Here is a 27,015-nt window from a genome sequence, read left to right on the forward strand (position 1 = left end):
ATGACTGGAAATTCGATAAAACTGGCTCTAGCTGAAGAGACGCAACAAACGGCCCCATGGGTGCGTCAAGAGCACAAACCCACTTTGCACTTCCGGTGAATAACGCAGTTGTCTTGGTAACTGAATACCAACGACCACGGGTCTATTCGCCCTATGAACTAGTGTGCGTGGTAGCCCCCATGTCTACACAAAGAACGCACTTACATGTTCTTGACAAAACCAACCCCAACTTTAACTATAGCGTTTCCGGTCACCAACCGAGCTTTCACGATTAGCCGCAGGCAGGATATTTGAGTACCGCCCGCGTGAAAACCTGACGCCAGAATATCTCAGCGGTTAACGCCCCAGACTACGGACCGGAAGGTCCGTGGGGCTAACCCAAAATCGGCATCTCGACTGCCACTGAATGTGCCCGGACAAACTACCAACAACTCGGCCCTCGCGCACCACACTACCTGAACGGCAGTTGAGGACACATTAATCCTAACCATTGTAAAGCAAGCACGCAGTTTTTTATACTTGGTAAAAACCCATCGCGTCGGAGATAACTACTGCAACCCTACTAGCGGTCGATTCACGCCTTATCCAGACGTACCGATCTTAATTAACCAGAATGAAGAGCTCCAGCTGCGCTTTTCATATTGCACTTACCGACTGGACCGACGAACTTACTGTAACATCACGTTGTCGAAACATCTCAAACTGGCGACGACCACAAGACTAAACGAAAAACGACGATTAAGCCCCAGATCAGTTGATACGAAGATTAAACAAACGACTACCCAGAAAAGAACAAAGCCAACAGGATAGGAATCAATTATTTACAAACAAAAGGATGACAGACTAGAAACACTTGCGGTGGACAATACCAGGACCGGATTCGTCGTACTCTTGCTTCGAGATCCACATCTGTTGGAATGTTGACAGAGAGGCTAGAATTGAACCACCTATCCACACCGAATACTTCCGCTCCGGTGGCGCAACTATCTTGATCTTCATCGTGCTCGGCGCCAACGCAGTAATCTCCTTCTGCATACGATCCGCAATACCCGGATACATCGTAGAACCACCAGACAAAACCGTGTTCGCATACAAATCCTTACGGATATCCACATCACACTTCATGATCGAGTTGTACGTAGTCTCGTGAATACCCGCAGACTCCATCCCAAGGAAACTCGGTTGGAACAACGCCTCCGGACACCTGAAACGCTCGTTACCTATCGTAATCACCTGCCCGTCCGGAAGCTCGTAGCTCTTCTCCAACGACGAACTCGCCGACGCAGTACCCATCTCCTGCTCAAAGTCAAGAGCAACATAGCACAGTTTCTCCTTGATATCACGCACAATCTCACGCTCGGCAGTCGTCGTGAAGCTGTACCCACGTTCCGTCAGGATCTTCATCAGGTAGTCCGTCAAATCACGACCAGCAAGGTCCAAACGAAGTATCGCATGCGGCAACGCATAGCCCTCGTAGATCGGCACCGTATGGGTCACACCATCACCAGAATCAAGCACAATACCCGTAGTACGACCCGACGCGTACAGAGACAACACTGCCTGAATGGCCACGTACATTGCCGGAGCATTGAAAGTCTCAAACATTATCTGCGTCATCTTCTCACGGTTCGCCTTCGGATTCAAAGGGGCCTCGGTCAACAGAACCGGGTGTTCCTCGGGGGCCACACGCAACTCGTTGTAGAAAGTGTGATGCCAGATCTTCTCCATGTCGTCCCAGTTCGTCACAATCCCGTGCTCAATAGGGTACTTCAGCGTCAGAATACCGCGTTTCGATTGGGCCTCATCACCCACATAGCTGTCTTTCTGTCCCATCCCAACCATCACACCTTGATGTCTCGGCCGTCCGACAATCGAGGGGAACACAGCACGAGGGGCATCGTCTCCGGCGAATCCGGCCTTGCACATACCCGACCCATTGTCAATCACCAGGGCTGCAACGTCCTCGTCACCCATTATTACGTCAAACAGAAGGGGCGCACAACTAACGGGTCTGACGTTCAAATCACCAACTTTATAGGACGCAATCGACCCTTGATCGTTGACAGACAGCCAATGCTGTATAGGCAGTCGTTCGACCTTCATTGCTGCCATATATGGTCAACGCAGTTCTGAACCAATCAGCGATCGGCTTGAACGAATCGCCACTTGCCGTCTGACTCTGTGGTTCAGTTGGACGACGCTCATTGGTTATTGGTTTTCTCTCTACCCTGCTGCTCAGGCTCGACGTTGACGGCGCTGTTTCGTGACGCACACACCGACAGCAGAAACCACCCTGCTTTGTCCTGGTGGGCGTAGGGTGAATTCCGAATCTAGAGCCTAATTATTCCCTGTAGTTTCAGTCGAGAGACTGACGCAGTCAGTGGCCAGTGCTCGACTGAAGCCACGGTTGGACCATTGGTGTGACGCCAGACTGGCGATTAGACCATTTTGGACGTTGGTACTGGAAGCATCGGCACCACCAAGTCTACTTTGTTGGTGCATCACGGGAACTAAATGTTCGATCACTCGGCTGTTTTTAAGAACTTATCCGAAACTAAGTAAATTCATAAATGTTACGAATGCAGCGCAATCAATGCATCTTTCCATCCGTGCCTAATTACGTAAATACCGTTGAAGGTCCGTCACGTTAACACCACAGTTTCAATAGAGTGATGTTGGTGATCTCGAGGTCCAAGGAAGTGAAATAAGTAACTGACAATATGAATACTCACAGTTCCCCTTCTCGCCATAAACGGTACGATTTGGATATCCCATTGCGCACCTGTCAAATGACCTCGAACCACGAGACGTGTGTTGTTTTTTCGATGGCACTTCCGAAAGCACTTTCTTGGTATCGTTCAGTCTAATGATTAGCCACCAGAGGTTAGATGCCGGCCCATTGGCTATCTCCCTCATAGCTGTGCGCAGGGTGTCATTTTGCCGCACTGCATTTGAAATAGCGATCATTCTCCTGATTGGATGTCCACCAAATAGAGACCGTCGCGTTCTGAGCGAGGCGGAAATTGATGTACGATCGTTCCGATATGAGGGCACGCTCCATAATAGACATAATTTACTATTCTCCAGCTTGTTTTAACATTATGAAGCCGGAAAAGTTCTTGGTCAGCGCCCAGAATCGCTTTGATGAAAGATGTCTTATCCTTTTTCAGCATGAAACTGCACATGACGAAGGGTATAATGAAGTTTACTGGTTCATTTACAGGCGGCGGATGTTTTTCGTTGGGTGAACAACGAAAGTGGGTTTCTGATGTGGGCATTATACACTGAAACTGACACTTTTAGCTTTCTATGTACTTCGCTCACTTCAGTGTGTATTAGCAATGATGCACTGACTAGAAAAAAGTCGGTGAAATTCGACATTCACCCTACAACTTTTAATTGATTTATTTTGATTTACTTGATTTCATTTGCAGATGGTTCCTTTTTTTTCTTCTAACACCATTGCTCGAGTCATCTTCACGAGTCATCTCGAAATTCGCGGTCTTTCTTTGCACCGCGGAACGCATCGCAACTGCCTTCGTCAGGCTTCCGTCAACCCAAAGCAAATGGTTATCCCTCCCCATCACACACTTCTGAGCGCACTTCGTAGGAGTGTCATTAGGCAGCAACCGACTACGGGTATCGTGGGTGTCAGTGGCGTCGCATTTGTATTCTCTCCTCATCGTTCCTTTCTTGTTCTGCTATCAGTTCAAGCTTAGTGCTATTTTTCCTCAGGATACCCGGTTGTCTTGCCTAAGTGGGCACCCAGCTGTTCTTTTCTAAACACAGTTGTCCTCAGGCAAAATACTATCCCTGAGTTACGGCACTTCGAGAAGTTACGTGGACCCGATAGAATTGGGTAAATTGCAAAAACTCGAAAAGCTGGACAAGGCCAAGAATAACGGATGCTCTACAACTGTGTTAGATGTACCTTCCTCTGACAGTCGGCAAATCCCGCTCTCTGTATGAACAGCTTGTGTGCACAGATCTCTACGTGTGCCTTTCGCCTGTCCCACACCACCCGTCAGTGGATAGCTGTGCTGTCGGTCTTCGCGCTGTTTTGTTGGTATGATGTATGCTGCGTCAAGATTTGTCACTTGTTCATACACTCAGTTCTTGTTCGGTTCAGTTTAGGTCCTTTCTGCGTTATGTGATAGGTTGGGCATTCAGCAACACCCTCATCAGCCAGACAATTCAGCATTACAGCATGAATATGAAAGGGGTCAGTTGGTCTGGACAGAGAATGTCATAAACGAGAGACTAAGCTGGGGCTCCAAGTTAATTTGCAATTCGCCAACAAACAAGAACCTAGTGATGGCCACAGCATTCTATTGTTCAGGGGATAAAGGTTAGCTTTAATATATTGCATTATGTACGGTGTGTAAGTAATTCTCTAAATGTAGGGAGGTTTTCAGTGCAATTCCGGTGGCTGGAGAACGGGAAGAAACCTAATGAGCGGGAACCAATACGTATAGATAAATAGACGGAAATTGAACGCACTACTGTACTAAGCTTACGGTTGAGCAGAATACGCGTGAAGTGTTCCAGATACTAATGTTAAACTCTTCGGAAAATGAGTGCGAAGCATGTTGATTATACTGAGATGATCCTGCGCGATAAACAGACAGTTTTCTTAGTCACTTACCTTTACCTTTTACATTCTACTTAGTCTTACGAAAACTACCCTGGGCAACCAAGCTTCGTAATCATGACCTACTGGTTTGTACGATGGACATATTCCACAAGTATTAATGGCGACCTGTTTGGTACACGGCTCATCTCAGTTTATTGTTTGTGAACCATGAACCAGTCGTACGTTGCTTCCAGCTATTGCATTTTCGGTCGCCGAGGCAAACGGAGGCAGGTACTGGTGATGACGACGTGATCGGTTTGTTAGTGCTGTGTGACGCCCTAAGGGAATGGATAACTGGACTGCCGCTGAATGCGCGCCTGAGCCATGTCTACCAGTGTCATTACCATTCATGAGTAGAGTATCCGGGCTTCTGGATACTTCGTTGCTAGGTCGTGAGCTGTCTGACTCTGAGTCGCTTCTGCTCAGTACAGGTAGTATATGCTCTAGTAGTAGTATATAGTAGTATATAGTACAACATGACCTGTTGGCGCACCATCAAGTATTTCTTGGACTTGACCGAATGCAGTACAAAGTGGGTGTTCATGATGTCCACTGTTGTGGTTACTAAAATCATCATCAAACCCGCGGCACATGCTCGCTACATTACCCTAAATCCGTTTCAGACAGACGTTATCCGCAAAGTTTCTGGCAGCATACCCGTCGAAATTGTAATGGACAAGTGTATCCGGTTTCATAATTCAACAACAACAACAACAACAACAACAACAACAACAACAACAACAACAACAACAACAACAACAACAACAACAACAACAACAACAACAACAACAACAACAACAACAACAACAACAACAACAACAACAACAACAACAACAACAACAGTACATCTATATTTTATTGGAAGGGATTACCAGACGGTTTCGCTTTAGCTGGCTTTTAAATATGACATTTATCGCCTTTGATGTAATAGACCTGATCCTCATTATTCATTTCATATGGTTGAAGTAACAGTTTGTTCTTTCCAGTTTATCAAACCTTGTGGATACCAAGAAGCCAAAAGTGCGTTGGCTGAAAGATTCCATGCCATAAGATTCCGTGATTGGTGATAACACTAGTCACATCAGATATCCCGCATAATATTCAGCCCCTTCGGAACTGAGCAGCTTTTTCGTGGTTACCACAAAACGTTTGAGATTATGCACTCTTCCTAATCGTTCGTCTTCTGTTTTGTTCTCTTTTCAATTCCTGAATGTGCCTAGCAAGTTGAGTAAAGTAGAACCATTATATACTTAATTGACCGATGGTCCAGTGGACATTTTTGAACGCATTAAAAATCAAGGAATGTGTTAAGTATATTATAGACTTTGTGAGTAGCGAATGAGATTCCTTACAATAAGGTTTGCTCGTTGTAAGCTTCAGGACCATCCACGTCGATTGAAACTCGTCAAATGAATTTCGATCGGCATCATCAACCAAGCCCATCATAACTGCTTTTGTGTCAACACAGCAGGATTATTGTTAATAAGAAGTGATGTTCCGTAACAGAAATTGAAAGGTTATACCAAGGGTGTGTGAGTGGTCGCACGAACATTGACAGCTCAAAACGTCTAGGTGGTGAAACATCATAGAACAGAGCAGAGTTTCCAGCTGCACAACCACAGCGTCATTGAGTTTACGTGTAAACAGTACAGGTGTTCTCGAAAACAGTGAAGTTCGAAGTACGATATGGGATAAACTGAGCAAAAAAACAAAGGCTCTTGTACCGTTACATATGAAATTCTCATTACTTAGGCTAAACTAACGCTACAAAATGCATGAAGTCAATCCGAATAACGAGTACGAATTCACTTGTGCTGCATCATCATAGTGATTGTTCGGAAGTTCAAATGGCAAGGCTCTTGACCGTTACATATGAAATTCTCATTACTTAGGCTAAACTAACGCTACAAAATGCATGAGGTCAATCCGAATAACGAGTACGAATTCACTTGTGCTGCATCATCATAGTGATTGTTCGGAAGTTCAAATGGCCACTAACGCAGTCGGCTCAAAACGGTGAGTTTCATGAACAGACATATGATCAGCCAAAATAATAGCTGAATCTGCTATGCTTTTATCGATCACTGCCTCATATTTTAGGTGGTGAGATATTAGATATATCGCAGTTCATTTTCTTGACGGAACTGACCAATCATGAGGTTGATGGAAATTCCTCGGGGTTCGATGACACGCTTCGCCTTGCATGTTCCCATCAGGTAGACATAATCCATTCTCCTCCAGGGCGGTGTATGTACGGGAATCATCAGCTGTTCAGTTTGGCCGTTTGTTTCGAGCAACTTTTGAACCGTCAAAACTACAGGTGAAATTTCGTTGGCCCAGTTTGTGTGACTGCGTCACGTCATGTTCCTAAAAGAGTTAAAAGGGAATATGGATTAACTGAAGACTAGTTGATTGCTCAACCGAGTCCTGATTGTTCGAAGCTGTTTCTCAAAAACGGGATGACATAGACGAAAACGAGCAGTTCTGCTTCGGTTTTCCGGTCACACCTTATGAAGCGTGAGACTATCGTGTATGAGTATGACCAGACAGTTTGTACGGTGCCGATGTTATCTTTCTTGATTGTTGTAGTTTACTTTGAATGAATCGGACCGGTGCATGTGAAATTCGACCTACATAGAACAGTGCGCAATGACTGCGTGTTGAATGCCCGTCAAGCTTAATAGCTACCTTCAAACCTAAATAAATACACGTTTCTGTAAACGTTTGCTCTCGATCCATTGTTGCAGACTAGGTGATCGTTTTCCTGTTCGTAATCGGCACGAAACAGTGTGTCAAGTTGCAGGTAATTTGTGTTAGGTAAACACTGGCAGCGTCCTGGTTTGACCAGCAAAACACCGACTAATATGGTTTACTTGAGGAGACTCACCTACCCAACGAGTCTACACATTTATGAGTGTTTCGACCGTGTTAGATAATATGTCGGCTATCACGCTTAACTTTTGAGCGATCAGAGTTTGCGGACTTCAGTGTGTCTTTGCTGACTCGTCCCTCCCCGGGGAAGCATTATTTTCGCCTCCTTAATATGGACGTGCTAGTTTGTTTTCGGTCCGTTCGCGGAGCTCGGCAGTTGGACTGCAGACGTTTCATCACCAATCGAGGTGATATCGTCAATGAAAGGTCGAGTGGGTTGTCTGGAGGAAGCACTCTATTGTTTTCATACTCCGATCGAAGAGGACGGGAATACTTCACATCCAGACCCCGACGTGTTATGATTACCCTTCGTATGAGAACTTGCTGGTCTTTGTCTCGTTGCCCCCTTTGTCTCACCTGGCGTGGATGAACCTTGAGGAATGAAGTTCTAGCTGGTTTAGCCTACGAGGTCATCAGAACAAGTTGACTTTTGTGGTTTATGTGATTTGAATTGCTTCTGTCGCGTCCAAACTTAAACAAGAGGATCATAAATTGTCTACAACTGAAAGCTCCGCCCAGAATACCTGATCTTAGCGTAGCAGTAGCGAAGTCGTTCAAGCCTCTAAGTGAATACTTACAGTAATTTTCCCAACCCGGCAAACTTTAGAGCCTGGAGGCCGTTTGTCAGACCTCTACCCACTGACCTGGTAGGAGAGACTTTGTAAATTTTAGATAGCCATCCTCCGGTACAGCTCAACGGGTTACTGAAGTACTTAACCTGTCGAACCACAGTTAGGTCCAGTCCTTTCGTGGCGGGTCAGTGCCATAGGTGTGGGAGACTGGCACCGGTGCCCGGCTGGTGACGACACGCATTGATGATGTTACCTGGATTATTGAGGAAACTTTTGCGAGCCAGTTACCGAGCCGGGCGATCAAATCTACAGCCACCTGACCAACCAACAATGAGAGGTACATGTGACAGTTGACTCATGTCGTAAGGCTCGTACATTAATTCAACCGCATTACTGGATGTGTGGAGGCTGGGGATGTTTCATCTTAGAAGACACATGATTTCAGAGCAGTTTTGCAAACAATCGATTGATTTATTCCGAGGCGAAATTTCACTCCTCACACAAAAGCTTCATCAGACCAAGTTCATATTTTTTTCCTTTTTAACGGGTTTTACTGTAATCAGAAGACCAATCTGAGATTACTTATGACCAGCCCACTTGATTGGTGCTGGGTGCCAGGTTTGAATTTTCTGTTTGTTGGTAAGTGGGAATGTGTACCAAACCTCTCTGAAACGATGACTACTCACTAGGTCCCATACATTTCCAGTTGAATGAAAAGTCCTTTATACACGGTTTATTGATGCGCCCATAACCAGCAATTATCTCAAATTTATCGAAAGTTATTTGGTTATATGTTTGTATGTTTTCTGACCAGGTGGCTATCCTTCTTAACTAAAGAACCTGCTTGGTTGTCCCGATTATCAAGCAAACAAGTTTGGACTTGTGGTGGTTGTATTATTACGTGGATAGCGGACCTGTTTCATCAATGACAAAACAGTGCGTATCTGATTCAAAATTTCACCCGTGGAAATATGCTCGCATCCGCGCGTCTGACACAAGCTGGCCGATGGCAGCCATTCACGACCATTATCTGAGCTCTGTCAAGCATGGGCGGATGCTGTTCACCGCGTACCCGTGTATTCACAACTGTTGCGAATACAAACCAAAATTATATTTATCCAACCTGAATGCTGCGTTCCGGTCTCTGTAGTCGCTTGACCCAACAAACCAGTGCTTTCTCATTTGGTTCCGTCCAGGCTGACAGTTCTGATGATGATGCTGACATCCCGTCCACTTCATAATCGGCATTGAATAACACTAAGCCGCGCGGGGACAACGCAGTCCGACCGACTAACCTCCCTGGTCTCGTGTCGGTGTAGCCTCTCCCAAACTGAGGGGATTACTATGAGCCTCCTCTCTGTGATTTGTTCCGAATTCTGAACGCCAATCACTGGAACGCTCACAAGAGCCGCTTGTCGCGGTCTTCTGTTCTTCAAATTATTGTCACTCTATGTGAAACCATTATTCTTGCGGCCACACCGGAAGTGCTGTAAATGCTATTTCAATTCATTTTGGAGGCAAGGTGTGCCACATTTCTTGCTCGTTTCTGGTTGAAATCTGTCTTCAGGCGGGTGAGTTAATTGTTTCAATGTTTCCTTTCGATTATTATGTTTAATCGGATCTCTTGAAACAATGTATCTTGTGCAACTGTTTACAGTCCTCCCCTCAGGTTCAGCTTAGGTAAACTGATTGAACTGAATAGCTCTAACTCTTCTGAGGAGAACACTCCTCCCCAAAATACAACTGCAACCCATTCTTGATATTCGGTAAATTATCCCATATACGTTGGAGAAACACAAGGATGACAGGCACCTGCCTTTGTTAATGTCTCAGCGGACCAAAATTTGAGGTGTGAAAACGGAACTAGGTCAATTAGTACAACTTTGGACGATGCAAGTCTTACGGTTTCCTTCGTAAGTATGCCCCTTGTCCGACTCAAGCCAAAATATAGGTTGCCTGTCCTCGACTCACCCATTTGTGATTTCTCCGAGCAACATGCTGACTAACCTAAAAGAATACAGGCACACTTACATACGGTTTCTTTCTCACAACACAAAGAAAACCAGACACCGCGATCGAGTGTCTAGAATTCGGTCACCGCAACAATTCAGGAATGTCACTGTGGTTAGCCTATCGTGATAATACACACAACTGCAAGATACTACGACAAAGTCTACTTCCCACGACGAAGTCTATCGCCGTCAAATCTCATCAATTTACACTTTGTCCACAAAAGATCCGTGTTCAAGCACTTAGATGTCCGTGGTCTAGACTACCGCCGCCTTCCAAAGTCAACGGAAAACTACCTGGTTCTCATGAGCACATTCACCAGTGAGTCAAAACAGACGAATGTAGTATAAACTCCGCAGTGCCCAATAGGATCCCATTTTAATACATTTTTATGGTCGCATTGGCTCGGTCTTTGGAAGCATATCACAGAAAAATGTGGAAAGGTGTGGAAAATGCAGTATTCTGACGTAAACTTTTTATTCCATTCGCAAAGGTTTGGCAGCTTAGAGCATTGTGCGGCTAAGGAGCGCCCGGCTAGATCGACAATTGTATTTTGATGGTGTTTTCTAAGGAAGACCATGCCTGTCCATCCTAATTGGTCCATATTCATCGACGCGAGGTTTGAACGCCAGAAATAATGCACAATTTAAAGGCAATAATCCCATTGATCAGTGACAGTTACCAAGTCCTTTGATGTATCCGCCCTTGACATCAGGGCCTCCAAACTCATTTGAACTTTTGACTAGGCAGTTTAACAACGTGATGCGAATGATTTCGCGCCCGCTGTCCCGGTACAATTCAGGTCGTATGTGGCACAGTTAGTGTCGTGTTCACGTAAGCGAGCGTGCGGATGGTGCCCTTCACCGTACCAGCTACGTTGACCCGTATAGTTATTCTTACGTTGGAGTTCACGATGTTACTCTTTCTTTTCACCGCAGACCCCGAGGGCATAAACCTCGGACTCAACGCGATCGTCCGAAAGTTACCTTTAGTCTTGGCATGCAACTCGGATAGTGACTAATACTACACGCCACCAGGACGACTTTGGTCCGGGGAAATATCGTCACTTTAGCTACCGGCCACATGGCTGTTTGTTGGTCTCATGTGAACTTTTTGCCACTGAGTCGCTACCTGGTCGCATCACAAAGCTTGTGCTCTTCAATTAGAGAACGTGGAGCATAACAGAGCACGCTTGTTTCGGCTCACAATAGTGCACCCCTCATTGGCGTGCAACCTAACATTAATTCCACCATAAGAATCCATATCCTGACGAAATATCACGTAAGGCCTGAAGTGAGAATGAACCAGTTTGATGGAACACACTAAACATAAGGTTCCGGAAAACTCTTTGACAGACTCCTTCAGGGTTCGTTCTTCTTCGGGTTAACCAGATCGGCGAGTTTCCGCCGAACTTACTCGCAGAATTTTCGTACGGAGCGTGCCCCGCCAAGATAGTACACCTCGATATCTCGAACACCGTGTTTACTGCGACATTAGATGGTCTTTGTGTGACAAATTAGGTGACGTATCACAAACGGGATATTCAGACAGAATGAATTGATTCTCCCCTTAGAGCCTACCGAACTTGCAGGTGAGTGTACTTCTTCAGTGAAAAGAGCTAGAACACTCAATTACCGTGGCCACTTCATCGGTAAAACAAACTGGCGCAACTTGATCGCATTTCCGAAATCTCAAGCTTCTGCAATAGGTTCCTTCGGGTGGCATGGCAACTAGGCACTAAAAGAGTGTTATTCTCTGATTGTGCTTGTCTTATTGATCATTAAAATGTGCACTGAGGTCGACTCACTACCTGTGAAAGGTGCCTAGCACCGACTTCAGCGGCGAACCAGCACCTGCACTGAAAGTCAATTACTACGGCTCCCACAGCCGACGATACGAACGGCTGCATCTCTCAAGCACTACATCAGTTCGCTAACTACCTAGGATACGATGTACCTAAATGTGTCGATTATAAACGACAACATAATCTGATTTGGAACGATGGGTAAGTCAAAATCACTAACAACCTGACCCGAAAACACCTCAGCGCTTAAGGCCCCAGATTACAGACCGAAAGAGCCGTGGGGATAAACCAAAATCAGCATCTCGACCGCCACTGAATGTGCCCGGACAAACTACCAGCATCCCAGCCCTCTTGCCTCCGTCCACCGGAACGGCAGTCGAGGAATACTTGACCCTAACCACTGTAGGGCACACACGCGGTTTTTACACCTAGTGATGACCCAGCGTGTCGGAGGCATAACTGCTGCAACCCGAGTAGCGGTCGATTCACGCCTTATCTGGACCTAACGATCTTACTTAACCAAACAGAACAGCTCCAGCTGCGCTCCCCATACTGCACTTACCGACTGAATCGACGAACCTATTGCAACAACTTATCGGAGCTACTCAGACGCACCGTGAGTCTGAACGAACAGCGTAGCTACCAATGATCATGGCTGTCAAACCTAATACAGCCACTATCCTCCCTTTCGCGGACGAAATATCCTCTAACGCCGGAACATCAAACAGCATGTTTTAGCAACTCTCAATACCAAGCTAAAAGCTGGAAAACGAAACTCGGACCCTGTGGTGGGAAATACCAACACCCTGATCATATGAACGAGTAAAAAGACAAGCATGAAACAGATGTTATTTACAAAGCGAACATATGATTAGAAGCACTTGCGGTGGACAATACCAGGACCGGATTCGTCGTACTCTTGCTTCGAGATCCACATCTGTTGGAATGTTGACAGAGAGGCTAGAATTGAACCACCTATCCACACCGAATACTTCCGCTCCGGTGGCGCAACTATCTTGATCTTCATCGTGCTCGGCGCCAACGCAGTAATCTCCTTCTGCATACGATCCGCAATACCCGGATACATCGTAGAACCACCAGACAAAACCGTGTTCGCATACAAATCCTTACGGATATCCACATCACACTTCATGATCGAGTTGTACGTAGTCTCGTGAATACCCGCAGACTCCATCCCAAGGAAACTCGGTTGGAACAACGCCTCCGGACACCTGAAACGCTCGTTACCTATCGTAATCACCTGCCCGTCCGGAAGCTCGTAGCTCTTCTCCAACGACGAACTCGCCGACGCAGTACCCATCTCCTGCTCAAAGTCAAGAGCAACATAGCACAGTTTCTCCTTGATATCACGCACAATCTCACGCTCGGCAGTCGTCGTGAAGCTGTACCCACGTTCCGTCAGGATCTTCATCAGGTAGTCCGTCAAATCACGACCAGCAAGGTCCAAACGAAGTATCGCATGCGGTAACGCATAGCCCTCGTAGATCGGCACCGTATGGGTCACACCATCACCAGAATCAAGCACAATACCCGTAGTACGACCCGACGCGTACAGAGACAACACTGCCTGAATGGCCACGTACATTGCCGGAGCATTGAAAGTCTCAAACATTATCTGCGTCATCTTCTCACGGTTCGCCTTCGGATTCAAAGGGGCCTCGGTCAACAGAACCGGGTGTTCCTCGGGGGCCACACGCAACTCGTTGTAGAAAGTGTGATGCCAGATCTTCTCCATGTCGTCCCAGTTCGTCACGATCCCGTGCTCAATAGGGTACTTCAGCGTCAGAATACCGCGTTTCGATTGGGCCTCATCACCCACATAGCTGTCTTTCTGTCCCATCCCAACCATCACACCTTGATGTCTCGGCCGTCCGACAATCGAGGGGAACACAGCACGAGGGGCATCGTCTCCGGCGAATCCGGCCTTGCACATACCCGACCCATTGTCAATCACCAGGGCTGCAACGTCCTCGTCACCCATTATTACGTCAAACAGAAGGGGCGCACAACTACCGGGTCTGACGTTCAAATCACAACTTTATAGGACGCAATCGACCCTTGTGATCGTTGACAGACAGCCAATGCTGTATAGGCAGTCGTTCGACCTTCATTGCTGCCATATATGGTCAACGCAGTTCTGAACCAATCAGCGATCGGCTTGAACGAATCGCCACTTGCCGTCTGACTCTGTGGTTCAGTTGGACGGCGCTCATTGGTTATTGGTTTTCTCTCTACCCTGCTGCTCAGGCTCGACGTTGACGGCGCTGTTTCGTGACGCACACACCGACAGCAGAAACCACCCTGCTTTGTCCTGGTGGGCGTAGCGTGAATTCCGAAGTTAAAGCCTAATTATTCCCTGTCAGTCCTTGACTGAAGTCACAGTTGACCTCTTGTGGTGAAGCCAGACTGTCGGTTAGGTCATTTTGGACGTTGTTATTTTAGCCATTGTTATCACTAAGTCCACTTTGGTGGTGCATCACGGGAACTAAATTTTCGATCACTCGATTGTTTGTAAGAACTTATGGGAAACTAACTAGATTCATAAATGTTAAGGGTATTTTGTTTACGAATGCAGCGCAATCAATGCATTTTTCCGCCCTTGCCGTTGAACGTACGTCCCGTTACCACTAATTTCAAGAGTAATGTTGGCGGGGTGCACGGAAGTGAGATAAGTAGCAGAGTACAAACACTCAAATTTCCTCCACGATACTAATGCTACTAGTACTAGTTCTACAGTACGGATATGAAAGTGGTCGGTTTGTATGAACAAAGGATGCCGCAAACGAGATAGTCAGCTGGGTCCCCAAATTAATTTGCAACTCTGTGTATTCTACCAACAAACGAGGACCTAGTGATGACCACAGCATTCTAGTGTTCAGGTGATAAATATTTGCTTGAATATATTGTAGCATGTACGCTGTGGAAGTTATCCTCTAGATGTAGGATGGATTTCAGTGCAATTTCCGTAGATGGAGAACGGGAAGAAACCTCGTGAGCCGGAACCCAGTAAGCTAGCTTGTACTTCTCCAATACTTATTAATAAATCAACCGAAATGGAACACACTATACACTACAGTACTAAGCTCACGGTGGAGCAGAGTAGGTATGACGTGTTCGAGATATTAAATATGGAATGTTCTGAAAATGAGTACGAAGCATGTACATTACGCTGAGAAGATCCTGCGCGATAAACAGACACTTTACTCAGTTCACAACTCAGAACAGTGGTAACTACTCGCTCTACCAACAGCTTAAATACTTCGGAGTGGGGATGTCAACCTGATGTGATAATGTTTTGTCCTCACATTACAAGTTTAATGAGTTGCGGGTGAATAAATTTTCTCCTAATAGGGCAGTTGATTCACAGTCTTATCAAAGCCTACTCCGAGCAACCGAGCTTCGTAATCATGTACGGCTGGTTTGTACGACGGACATACGCCATAAATATTAATGGCAAGTTGTTTGGTACATGGTTCATCTCAATTTATTGACTATGAAGCATGAACCGGGTGAACTGGATGCTTGGTTGCTAGGTGGTGAGATCTCCGAGTCTCAATCGTTTCTACCCTGAGCAGGTCTCGACTGGGCTCGACTAAATAGGGGCCGGGAGTCAACAAGCGAGTTTTTGTGACAGGAAATGGGACGATATGTGAGGGTTGCTAACCCATATTGTTTCTAATGCAGCCATTGTTTACCGTACTCATTTTGACGTCGGCCTAGCGTCAGCTCAAAACACTTAAAAACTATGGGGCGGTTGGAGAGTAACTGGCATACTAAGGATCATGCTACGTAAATGCAGTTTTTCCAGTTACGGTTCCCCTTCTTTCCCGGACTATATAATGTGTAATAAAAAACCACTCTGTTCATGGCGGGGTTGTTAGCTTTTCCCTTTTTTCAAGTGCCAGGACATAAGGGAGGTGGAGTTTTTTTATCACCGAGCATTTCGTGGGCAGCTGTTATAGTTTCTAGACGCAACATCGCTTTTGTTTAGAAAAAACAATTTTCTCAAATAAAACTTCGAACGCAAGGTTTCAGTCCACGCACAATTTGTTTGTGTGTTCCCTCTCCTGCCATTGTTCGGCGAAACATGTCGGACAAGATAGCCTTTTTAGTGAATATTTCGAACATCTGTCACAGCTCTCAATGGCTTGGCCAAAAGGTTGATTGCGTTACACAATATTGAAACCGACCATGAGATCAGTCCAAGTGGGGTATTTCACGTTATTTACGCGATGTATCGATCTAGGTGTTGGTTTGACCACAGCCGAAGCACGCACAGCAGTATGACGTCAAAAACGATTCTTACGAACTCTACTTTTGACCTGGTCATGTGACACGAATCAATCGACCCAGTCGCTCAACGGCCATCTAGACAGTCTTATGTCCGACTTGGGTCACAATGCGGTTGTCTGTTTCCGCGTTTGTAGTTTAATAACCAAAGTTAGCTGTTCATTTGAACGTTTATCCGTTAGGTATGTGCTGGCCCGACAAAATCATCAATGTTCGTCATTCCGTGTTCTGTTCAGGACAAACAAAAGCTCTTCAAAACGGGTTTGGGGAGCACAGTCAGCCGAAGGAGACATCCATAAACGAGTAATTTAGATGGATTTAGTTAAGTCTCCCGTCAAAAACACACTGGTGTGCAAATGAGAGTACTTGACAAATTTCGTCCAGTTTGGGCTCAAGTAGAACGTAAGGTTGACGGAAACTTGGGGACTGCGCCTACCTGATGAACCTTAAGAAACCTGAAACTCGTCGTCTTCTTTCGAAAGGTTTTCAGCACCCCTATGAGTACTATGTTTCGTCTACATATCGTATTGTGACATCTTAAATGTTGTACCAACTGAGACACGAGTGAACCTTGTGTAGCACATCCAGCTAGAAAAGACCATCACAAACAAATGTATTCGGTTAAGTCCTCCGTCAGAGCCGAAGTAGAGTGCAAATAGGAGCTACCAATGTCGTTCACACCTGTGTCCGATGTATTAGGCACCAAACAGACCCCATCCGCTCCCTAGTCGTATAACTGGTACATTGTGAAACCAGAGTGGGTTTTTCCAGACATTCTCACCCGTACCTCTTGTCAGGACGCGCCCAGACAAAAAAGCACATGTGCAGAGATTGACGCATCCCCAAGCTCACCATCGGTACGACACGTCCAGAAAGCAGGTGAATTGGCGGCTCTCACCAAACGCGGCTTAGCAACACATGACCAGCGCAGTGTTCACGACCGGAACACTGTACGGAACGAACAAGTGAACGACCATATTTGGCCAATTAGTCATCCCATATATATTTACGCAGGCGCTCTGTATGTTTTGTCCTGGCAATACAGCCGTGTCCCCAGTTCTCTGTCTTCCCCCTATCGCGTAGTCTGGCAGGCTCAGTGCGGGCGTAACCAATAGATGGCCACCCACGATACAACACCTCTTTTGTATCAGTGGTGTATCGAGGTTTATTTCGTGATAGAATCCCATTAGGGAGATTGTTCATACGAAAGAACAGTCGAACAAGAGTTAAGTTAAATGATTGCCTGCTGTTGTAACTGCTAATGGATTGCTGAGTTGTTTGACGGGTTCCTAGAGGAAACCGATAAGCATGGCCCAAACAAAACGCACAGTGAATCACACGACGGGTAAGGTTGAGCACCAACATAGCGTGGGGAAGAAGTCATCGAGTGGACATAGAGACAAACAAAAACACGTGTCACGCATCGATCTGAGTAGCCACTACACCTTGGTCACTCAAGTTAAACATATAGCCATTGTCATCTGAATAGATCATGGCGAACATACGGTTCAGCAACAATAAACATGGGGTCTTCGGTCGGTCTGACCCAGAAACTACCAGCGAAGAAAATGAACGCCCTTATGTGACCTGATGTCACTGAGTGACGCCCACCTAATGATGAGAGATTTGCAATCGTGAGTGAGTTGCACTTGTTGTTGAGAAAAAAACATCTAACGGATTCACAGTAAGCTTTGGTTTCACATCACTGGGACTGAGTGACCGCAGCTCTAGATTAGTTCCGTTCTGTGAACCATATTCGTCGAGACAGAGCCATTTCACACGACTTACGGATGTTGAACGGCAATTATCAGACTATCATCCTCCGGGAGCCACGTAGAACATTCGACGAGGATACCTCTGGACTGTTGTACTTTGTACGTTTTACACTAATCCAGATCCACCAGTTTAGTTTTCAGATGACAGTTGGGTCCGGAAATACTCAACGGAAAAATAATGACTGAAGCGGAAATTCAACATGAGAACCTTCACACACATTTCGTTTTGATCGAGAACTCACAATTGTATCGATAGGTCTCTTTGTAACTTTCCCACTCTCTGCATGCTGAACCACAGAACTACCTTCTCAGGCGTTGCACCAGAATCTCTGCCTATAAAAACCATATTGTGCATGTTCGACTCGACTGAAGTCTTTTTCCTTTAGGTGTTAAATCTTTGCGATGCTTCCTACATGAGCCAGCCCCGCTTACAGTCGTGAATCCTTTATGAGTACACGACACAGTCCAAATGTAGGCACTTTCTCTTACGTGTTTGTTATTTATATCCCTTTACAAATCTGTCAACACGCTCATCCAAAAATTTTGTTGACAACAAGGAGCAGAGAAAACTCCTTGCCCTGTCTTATCTTGTTATGGATGACCGGATAGTCAATGAAAAAGCGCTGAATCCATCCATAAATTCCCAGAACAGTTTCCGTTAGTTCAGTTAGTGTTAACCTTAATGAGAATCATTACAGGTGGACGATGCACACAAGTAACACAAAGATAAAGCGTGGCCCCTGAGGAAAATCGTGAAGACTAGCTCCATCACGGTCGACTGACCTAAGAGGTTAGTGGTCACCTAAGTAGAACCTGGGAGCGAGAAATACACTCATTTGCAAATCAATTTGGTCTTCACAAGAGACTCAACCGAATCTTTCGTTTATGCAACTACAACTGAATGTGCTGCACACAGGCCACCTCATGTTTCAGTTGACACGATATTCGAGATATCGCAGTATATTTTCAAAGAGGAAACTACTCACAAGGTCGCCAAAAACCCTTTGACAGCCCACGACCGGTGTCACCCTTCTTGGGGCTCACCAGGTAGGCGCAGTCCCCGAGTTTCCGTCAACCTTATGTTCTACTTGAACCCAAATTGGACTGTTTTGGAGAAATACACTCATTTGCAAAGCAATTTGAGTTCGAGTAGAACATAAGGTTGACGAAAACTCGGGGAATGCACCTGCCTGGTGAGCCCCAAGAAGGGCGAAACTGGTCGTGGGTTGTCGAAGAGTTTTCAGCAGCCTTGTGAGTAGTTTCCTTTATAGAATTTGGGAGGCTGACTGCGGTACGAATGACTTCTGAATGCAAAGGCTCAGGTTACGTGAGCGAATCGTAATTGACCGGCGGTGACCGGACATTGGCATTGAACAAACATTGGCAGATCGAACGACGCTTGGTAGAGTAGTATTAGAATTAATCACATGACCAGTATCAACGACCAGTATCAGCGACCTCTGCACCAACAGTTGACCTCATCGATCCAGTTGTCGGCCCAAACAAGTCACGCTCCTTTATACTCTTGCGTAACTGTTTTGTCGTACGCCCTATACATTTTCCTGTACATTTTCCTGAAGCAGTAGACAACCAGGTGAACTTATGGCCTAACTATAGTCGCTAGAAAGCACACTTCATGAAAACGATCATTCGGACAAGCTCATTTCAAAGCACATAGCTACATAATTAAGCAAGAGAAATCGGCTACAGCAGAGAAGCAATCCGTTTTCATCAATCTTTCTATACACTGGGATCTGGTCACGGAGCCCCTGACTTCGAAATTCATTTCGGCCGCTTCAATCAGTGTGGTTTACAATTACTCAACTGATTCGCGTACATCTCAAAGACAAGCTGCCACTTCACACTTTCCCTCTGTCTGTTTGCCTCACCTTTGTTTGACTTATGTAGACCCTCGATCAGTATTGACCAGAGACAATTGCGTAGACACCACTGTTATCAAGCTGCGTTCTGATTTTTCAACGAATCATGCATAAATACATCACGCTGGTGGTGCTTAGACTCCGTAGACCGAAAATCAAACAGACCTATGCACCTTGGAACATACGTAAACACAGGATCCAAATGCAGAATGCGTCTGGTCAACCGAATGTCAGTTAATTTGCATACATGCAGCGATCGATACAGCTGTATTGTGTTGTGTGCTTCGTCGGGACGGAACTAGCCCTCCAAAGCAGTGAACAAGTCTTTGTTGTTCAGGGCAGCAAATGGATGTTCCAAGTCACACATGCACCTTACCGAGCCGCTTTTCTTCGAAGTGACCTTGTGCACAGCCGGGTTAAAACAGCAAACCACTTTGATACGACTACCGTTGGCTCTGCCATGGTGAACTGAGTAATGTGCATTCCACATGTGGTGTCTACAACCTCAGTCCCTGTAGAGAAAGTTGACTGCCCACAACCTTCACCGATTTACTATAGATCGGATAGCACCAACTTGAGGGATCACAAAGGGCTAAAGTTTATGAATAGAGTGAGTACGTTGGCTGAACGATGTACGTCACTGAGGTAGTTCGGTAATCTTTGTTGAAATGCCAAGTACGTTAATCACCGTACAAACGGGAGACACAAGGCTGATCGTATGAAATAGTGACCACAGGAAAGTCACATGGTGAGAATGTGAACGATTTCATTAAATTAATCACGAATTTGCACTTGATTGTGGAGGTTTACTGATCTTAGGAAGGCTAGGCAGTTTAAACGAGGTAGTAAAGCCACTGGAATAGAAGTGAAACAATGAGATATAGCAAACATAATTGGAACGGAAGAAATGCCACGCCTCCATCCAGTTGAAGTCACATATGACCGGGTGTCGACCGACATAACCTTTTGTTTAGGGAAAAGAGTGTTTCGTCCTTGCAGTAATCCTTCACAGCAATAGCCATTAAGGAGGGCTGATGTGCTGTAACCCGCCTACCAGAAAAAAAACTCTGGAGGGTCTAAAACAGCGTCCTTCTCCTTCAGCAAAGAATAGAGCTGACTTCGTATAAGCAGTCAATTATTCCCTATTCTCGTGTGGGTTGATGTCGGCGAATCCGTAACAAGGCAGTTAGAAAGCGCGTTTTCGGTTGTGCAACTGGTATTTCCATTGAAGAATGTGTCCAGCACCAGAAGCTGCGTTGGTTGGGACATGTGTTACGCATGCCGAACCATCGTTTGCCGAAGAGAGTACTGTTTTCCATGCCCAACTCAGAGTGGCGTAAATAGAGAGGTGGCCAACCCTTGACTTGGCAGAGGAGTATGGAGGAGATCACGAAACGCTTGGGTACTGTCGGTGCTACTCGCCTTCCAGGATGGGGACCGCGTGATCCTCACTGTGCCTGGTTGGAGACACTACAAGATATGGCTGCCAACCGATGTCAGTGGCGTTCTTGTTGTCAGTTTCTATCCAGATTGCCTGAGTGAATGTCTGGAGGTGTAGACACCTCGGAATGATTGTGTTAAGCTAGCACTAAGTCCCTCCCCCGTCCACCTTTATTCTTTTCTTTACAATAAGGCTTTCAAATAAGTCATGGTTGTACGGCAGTGAAGCATCGGTGTTGCACACTGATGTCATGCTGTCGATGATGATGATTCTCTTGAGGCTGTCATGAACCGTTACTTTGTTAGATTACTGAAGTGATTGGTGCTCATCATTAGAGTTGGGGTAGTTTTGGTTCGTTCGGTAATGTTCCTCGTGTGATTGTGTCAGTGCGGTCAACAGAAATTTTGAGTTTCATTCATTAATGAGCTACCCGGTCGATAACGCCGCGATATTAGGAGTGGCTTGAGAAAAACCTGGCAGAATTTTTCCACTTATGCCGTTGACGAATGAAATGCCTGCAATCGCACACTCATTCCGACACATTGAGATCTGTTTACTCAAACGCTTGCAAACGCATAAAAGGCCATATTGATAGAGTACCTGGCACAAAGTGACAATGGAAACCTTTTCCACCTGATGGCTGAATTGTGTTATCCACAAGGGACTTGACGATGACGTAAGCGTACAAAATCTGTCGACAAGTGTGTGCAGTAACTAGAGTTGAATACTTATGTCACCACAGGTTAGCTAGTAGTGAGTTACTAACGTAAAGGATGGCTGTGAGTCCGAACAAAAGCATAAGCATTTCATCGAGAATTTTTGAATTAAGGTAAAGTGAATCAATTCGGCTGGATTGGTTACATTGCGCTCAGTTTGTTTAAACAAACCATATTGAAGTTCTCTGTCCCGGTTTTATCTCGGCAGTGGTGTACTAAAAGCAGACAACTGATATCATGTTCAAAGAATTACTCGATAAGTAACCCAAACAGGTCGGTCGTTTATCACTGGAGTAAGCTAACGGCGCAGTGTTTTGTGCACAGATTTGGTCAGCAGGGACTGATAAACGTTGCTTTACTCGGTATCCGAGTGAGGAAATCTGAACAAAAGCTCGGAGGCAAAACTCTGAACGATGTTTAGCGTTCAACTTGTTCGTCGGTGGCTTGGGTGCGTCTTGCAGTCGACGGGGCTTTGGGCTTGCCATACGCCGCTGCACTGAATGCTCAGTTGAATCAAGTGGCGAAGGCCTTTTATGATTGGCATTCACACAAACTGTCCTCCACAGTCGATGGGGTTGTCATCGAAGTCACAGGTAGGCTGATATACGACGTACGAGGTAGTGGAGTACCTGTTGAAATACTTGGGATAACTTGCCTGGCTGATAGTGTAATTAACTGTGCGGCTGGATAAGTAAGACCAAGAACCTTTCGTTTTGGAGTTGGAGTTAAATAATCACCCTTAGAAAGTAACTTGAAAAAATGACTTGCTTTTTAACCGTGCTGCCGCTAATAGCAAATTAATGCGGGTATCAGTTGGACAGCAATGTATTCGTTGAAATTTCTTTCCTTTTGCTGAGGCAAATCAGATACTGTTTTGCTGCATTTACTGTGTTTTTTCTGTCTGTTCCGTATTTATTGTCATCACGGTAGACGGGATTACGTGAGCTAGGCTAGTTTTTTTCAAGCTTGGTGCTTGATACGACGCTACTTTGACTAATGCAGTAGACGATGGTACCAGACAGCCTCTATAAAACGCATCTGTTAGCAGGCCACTTGAGCTTTAGGGGTTCGTTGTCTTAAACGTGCTCTCACCCTCTCTACTGTGTAGAAGATAACCGAATCATTATATGCAAATATGACAAATGAGTGTGGTGAGAGCTTCATTTTCTAAGGTATGCCTCAAAACCCTAAAATGATACCTTTCTTTCAAAGAGTGATCCATCGGGTTTGTTTTCGTCCGAGATTTTTGTTTATTGGACTGGAACCCCACAGAAATACGGTAGTCTTCTCTCAGGGCTAACCTCCTTCCTTGGAATTGATGAATTATCCAGTCCACCAGCTGTTTACAGTAGGACCCTGATGGATGTTCTCAGAAGCCCGCTCAGACTGAAAAAGCTAGTCGGCCAATGGCTTATTACGAAGGGGACTAATTTCACTGACATCATCGTAAGATAGTGACACTCATAAGGTTACAACTCATCCATGGATGATCCTGATGGTCCTGAGCCACAAGCTGAGCTTTGAAATCCTTGTTGGTCTTCGATCGATACCTTGCTAACATGTAAGCTTCGTCAGTGTGATAAGCATGCTTCGGGAGACAGAATAGACGACTGAGCATGGCTGAAAACACCACGCCACTGAAAGCTGCTGCTAGAAGATCCAGTCAATTAGGAAAGGTAAAGGTGTTTTCTCATTACTTGGTTGCCAAATCAGTGGATGGCTGGTAAAGAGGTCATGTACTGAAGTTTGTCAGAACGATACTTGCCTTTCTAGTCGGCTAGGAATGTCAGAATTGATGACTGAAACATCAAGACTAACAGTGGATTGTGATGCAATGCAGTGTCACTGGTCTGACCACCGAATGAACTTGACATGGTTTCTGAAGTAGCCTAAACTTCTGATCCATCTGTCACTGACATTCTACGGGCCAACATGGGTTAAAAGGTTTCACTGTAGGTGAGTTCAACATAAAATAAACAACTTCCTGTGATGCCACTCAAAGCTGCTGTTTTTAGGCGAAGAGCCAGTGTACCATTCAGTTGCTTATCAATGCAAAAGTGTGGTGATTAGGGGACCCGTGGACACCATCAACAGTAGAGAGATCAAGCACAAAGTTCGTTCTTTGGAGAGATCACTCACTACTAGAAAGTGTGCCATCATGAAGAACTAATGTGCAGGGTTTAAGAGAGAGTGTTGGAAGCATCCTCACTGTCTCTCGGTTTTCGCACACGATCAATGGTTGCAATAGCTTGCGGTATAGGGTGTTTGTCTATCTGAGAGAACATCAATGACGTGAAATCGGGTATAGATTAACGGTTGCGGTACCTTTGTGAGTCACAAAAATCTGAGTGACGTGTGGCTACATGTATGCTAGCTGTGTTTCCGATTTTCAAAACCACTACGTCACCAGTAACAATGTGTTTGGAGGGATAAGCGATACTTTTCAGCATATCGGATTCTTGTTACCACTTAATTCAGTTATTGTCGGGTGATACGGCTTACAATGACGTATATAGTACTCTTTTCCAGGTAGAACATTCCTGTGATCACGAATCCTTTCGCTGAGCCGCTTGAGTATGGAATTTCTACCTCATAGAAACATGCTCAGGTAGACTGGAAAAGTCTGCCCACCACTAGCATTCAGTTCAAACTTTCAGGCGAATATTCATAGTAATCTTCTCTACCCAACCAAATTTCAATGCCTAACGTTCATATTTTCAAAGTTCAGCGATTTAACGAGAAGTTATATCCTCATATCGTACTACAACAGACTGAAGATGCAGCTCTGTAAGTCCTGGTCAATAATCACGCGTACAATCAATAGTTCCCTCAAGTTTTTTCCAGATATATCAGAATGTGTGCGTGTTCGTATCAGGCCAAGCTGAATAAGTGATCCAGTTGTCTGGTTCATAGAGCCTTGCTAATCAGAATGATTCCATCACATGCTACCCGGAGATGGTTGAGGATAAGAATTCATACTGACAATCTGCTCTGTGCCCACAGCCGGTACATGCTGTCCACCGACGAGAATATGTGCTGAATACTTTGTGTACTCATCTCAGTGAGATGTTTGTCCAGTAGTCAAATGACCTGTTTTTTTCACTTTTCGATGCTAATGTCTTCGCTTGACTGAGCGAGCACGTGTTTTCTTGTTTTGTTCTGTCTAGGCTAGCCGCCTGGGAGTCTCCACACTTGAGTAATATTCAGTCCCACCAAGGTAAACAGTTCAGCCAGCGTGTGTATACCTACCTTTGCTCAGTTCTTTGGTTCTATTGAATTTCCTCGTCTTTGGAAACTGTACACACTCGGAAAGGAAACTTTCAAAACTCATTCCTGCGAGTCGTTTTCCATGATGGAAACAAATATTGACAACAGCACGATCATCGCTCGTGGTTTCGTAATTGTTATTGTTCTTGAAGCTGGAAAATGGTCAAACATTTGAACAACTTATGAACACAACGAGAATAATCGATAGGCGTATGTTCATATCTGAGACAACTGCATTCAGTGAGCAACTTACTAGAAAGATCGCGAAATAGATTCATTTGCAAACTAATTTGGTTTTGAAGGGAGACAAGTGAATTTCAGCTCAACTACAAAAACGCCGGCTCTTATTGTACCAACTGAAGCATGAGGCAGATTTTTTGCAGCAACCTCAGTTGGAAAGCGGCCTAAACGAGAGATTCAGTTGGGATTTATTTAAGTCTTTCTTGCAAATGAGTGTAGTTCGCGAATTTAGTCAAACTCGGGTTCAAGTAGAACACCAGGTTGACAAAAACTCGGGGACTGCGTTGACCTGATGATCCCAAAGAAGGGGAAAACCGATCGTGAGCTGTCGAAGGTTTCGGTAACCTCATTAGTAGTAAGAAGGTTAACTGGATTCCGCTACTGTGTCGATTGATTGGCCTGTTCATTCAACGACATGCAAACAGAAATTCCACGGGCAGCAACTAATTTACCACAAGGAAATAGTTGTCCCTTCACTGCTCTCAATTCCTATTGTGAACAGTTTGCAGTTTGCTCCACAGATCCAAAGATCGTCGTTGGACCGGAAAGTTTTGATGATCCCGCTAGCTGCACGGACCACATGTTGTAACCATGCTGGCAAGGCCAAAGGAGATAAAAGAGATGAAAAGCGGTGAGTTCCCGTACTATGAATGCCCACAAGATGAAGCGGTCTGGAGATGAAGTCGTGCTGTCTCATGCGATGGAAGTGTGAAGGCAGTGAGATGTAACGTCCAGACAACCAGCACGCCCACATTTAAGCAAGCCGCGATGTTTTCTTTTCCGGAGGAAGGACAGGTTCGAAAAGGTCGGGCCTAAAACTAAACACTACGATCGTCCAATAACTTTGCATGATGACGACAAATGATCAAGTGCGGTTGAAAACCATAAACTTTATCATGAGCTCCATTAGGCTCCATATGCATCTGCTGTGCTCCCTCAGTTTCGACCAGCTCCTTGCAGCTGCACAGTTAAGAGTCATCAGCTGCGGGTAAGGTTCCCCAAGAAAACCCCCGCAGTTAAGAGCTGCGGGTAAGGTTCCCCAAGAAAACCCTACTGCCCGCTGTCTCGCGAGTCAGAATTTTGAGTCAGAGGCCAGGGACCGCCTAACAAAGTCTTTTATCCCCCACTGCCTTTTGCGTCAGACTTCTGGGCCAAAGCCTTTCGGCAACTGGGAGACTTCATTATTTACCCACGCAGTTCTTTGTTCAGTGATACTTCATCCCGTCCTATCCTACAAGCGAACATCACGGGTCATTTAATCATCACTTATTTCGCAGATGTGTCTTATTCACCCCTCTGTCCATTGACAAAGGACAAAATAATGGCCAAATCCAGGAGATCCTTTCTGCATAGGAGCTTGCAAAGTCTGTGAAATCGGCAAACAGACAATGTCCGCGAAGAAATTATACACCCTTGAAGTCGTTCTGTGTGAAAT

At 45.4% G+C, this 27,015-nt stretch overlaps 3 protein-coding genes across 3 annotated transcripts; 1 reads left to right on the forward strand and 2 right to left on the reverse strand.

Moving 5' to 3' along the window:
* Positions 1 to 26,209, forward strand: T265_14865 (hypothetical protein; the record flags this gene model as incomplete). Its single annotated transcript, XM_009175589.1, has 5 exons — positions 1 to 95; positions 1,161 to 2,009; positions 5,314 to 5,475; positions 13,139 to 13,385; positions 26,090 to 26,209. Coding segments are annotated over 5 exons (1,473 nt in total), but the record flags the coding sequence as incomplete, so codon positions are not given.
* On the reverse strand, positions 844 to 2,103 carry T265_09500 (hypothetical protein; the record flags this gene model as incomplete). The annotated part of the gene is made up of 1 exon (XM_009175582.1): positions 844 to 2,103. One exon carries the CDS (start codon positions 2,101 to 2,103, stop codon positions 844 to 846), a length of 1,260 nt encoding a protein of 419 aa, XP_009173846.1.
* Positions 12,822 to 13,952, reverse strand: T265_09501 (hypothetical protein; the record flags this gene model as incomplete). Its single annotated transcript, XM_009175583.1, has 1 exon — positions 12,822 to 13,952. One exon carries the CDS (start codon positions 13,950 to 13,952, stop codon positions 12,822 to 12,824), a length of 1,131 nt encoding a protein of 376 aa, XP_009173847.1.
* Positions 26,210 to 27,015: the final 806 nt, after the last annotated feature.

The sequence above is a fragment of the Opisthorchis viverrini genome (genome assembly GCF_000715545.1).
Source record: "Opisthorchis viverrini unplaced genomic scaffold opera_v5_278, whole genome shotgun sequence".
Taxonomy (NCBI): Eukaryota; Metazoa; Platyhelminthes; class Trematoda; order Opisthorchiida; family Opisthorchiidae; genus Opisthorchis; species Opisthorchis viverrini.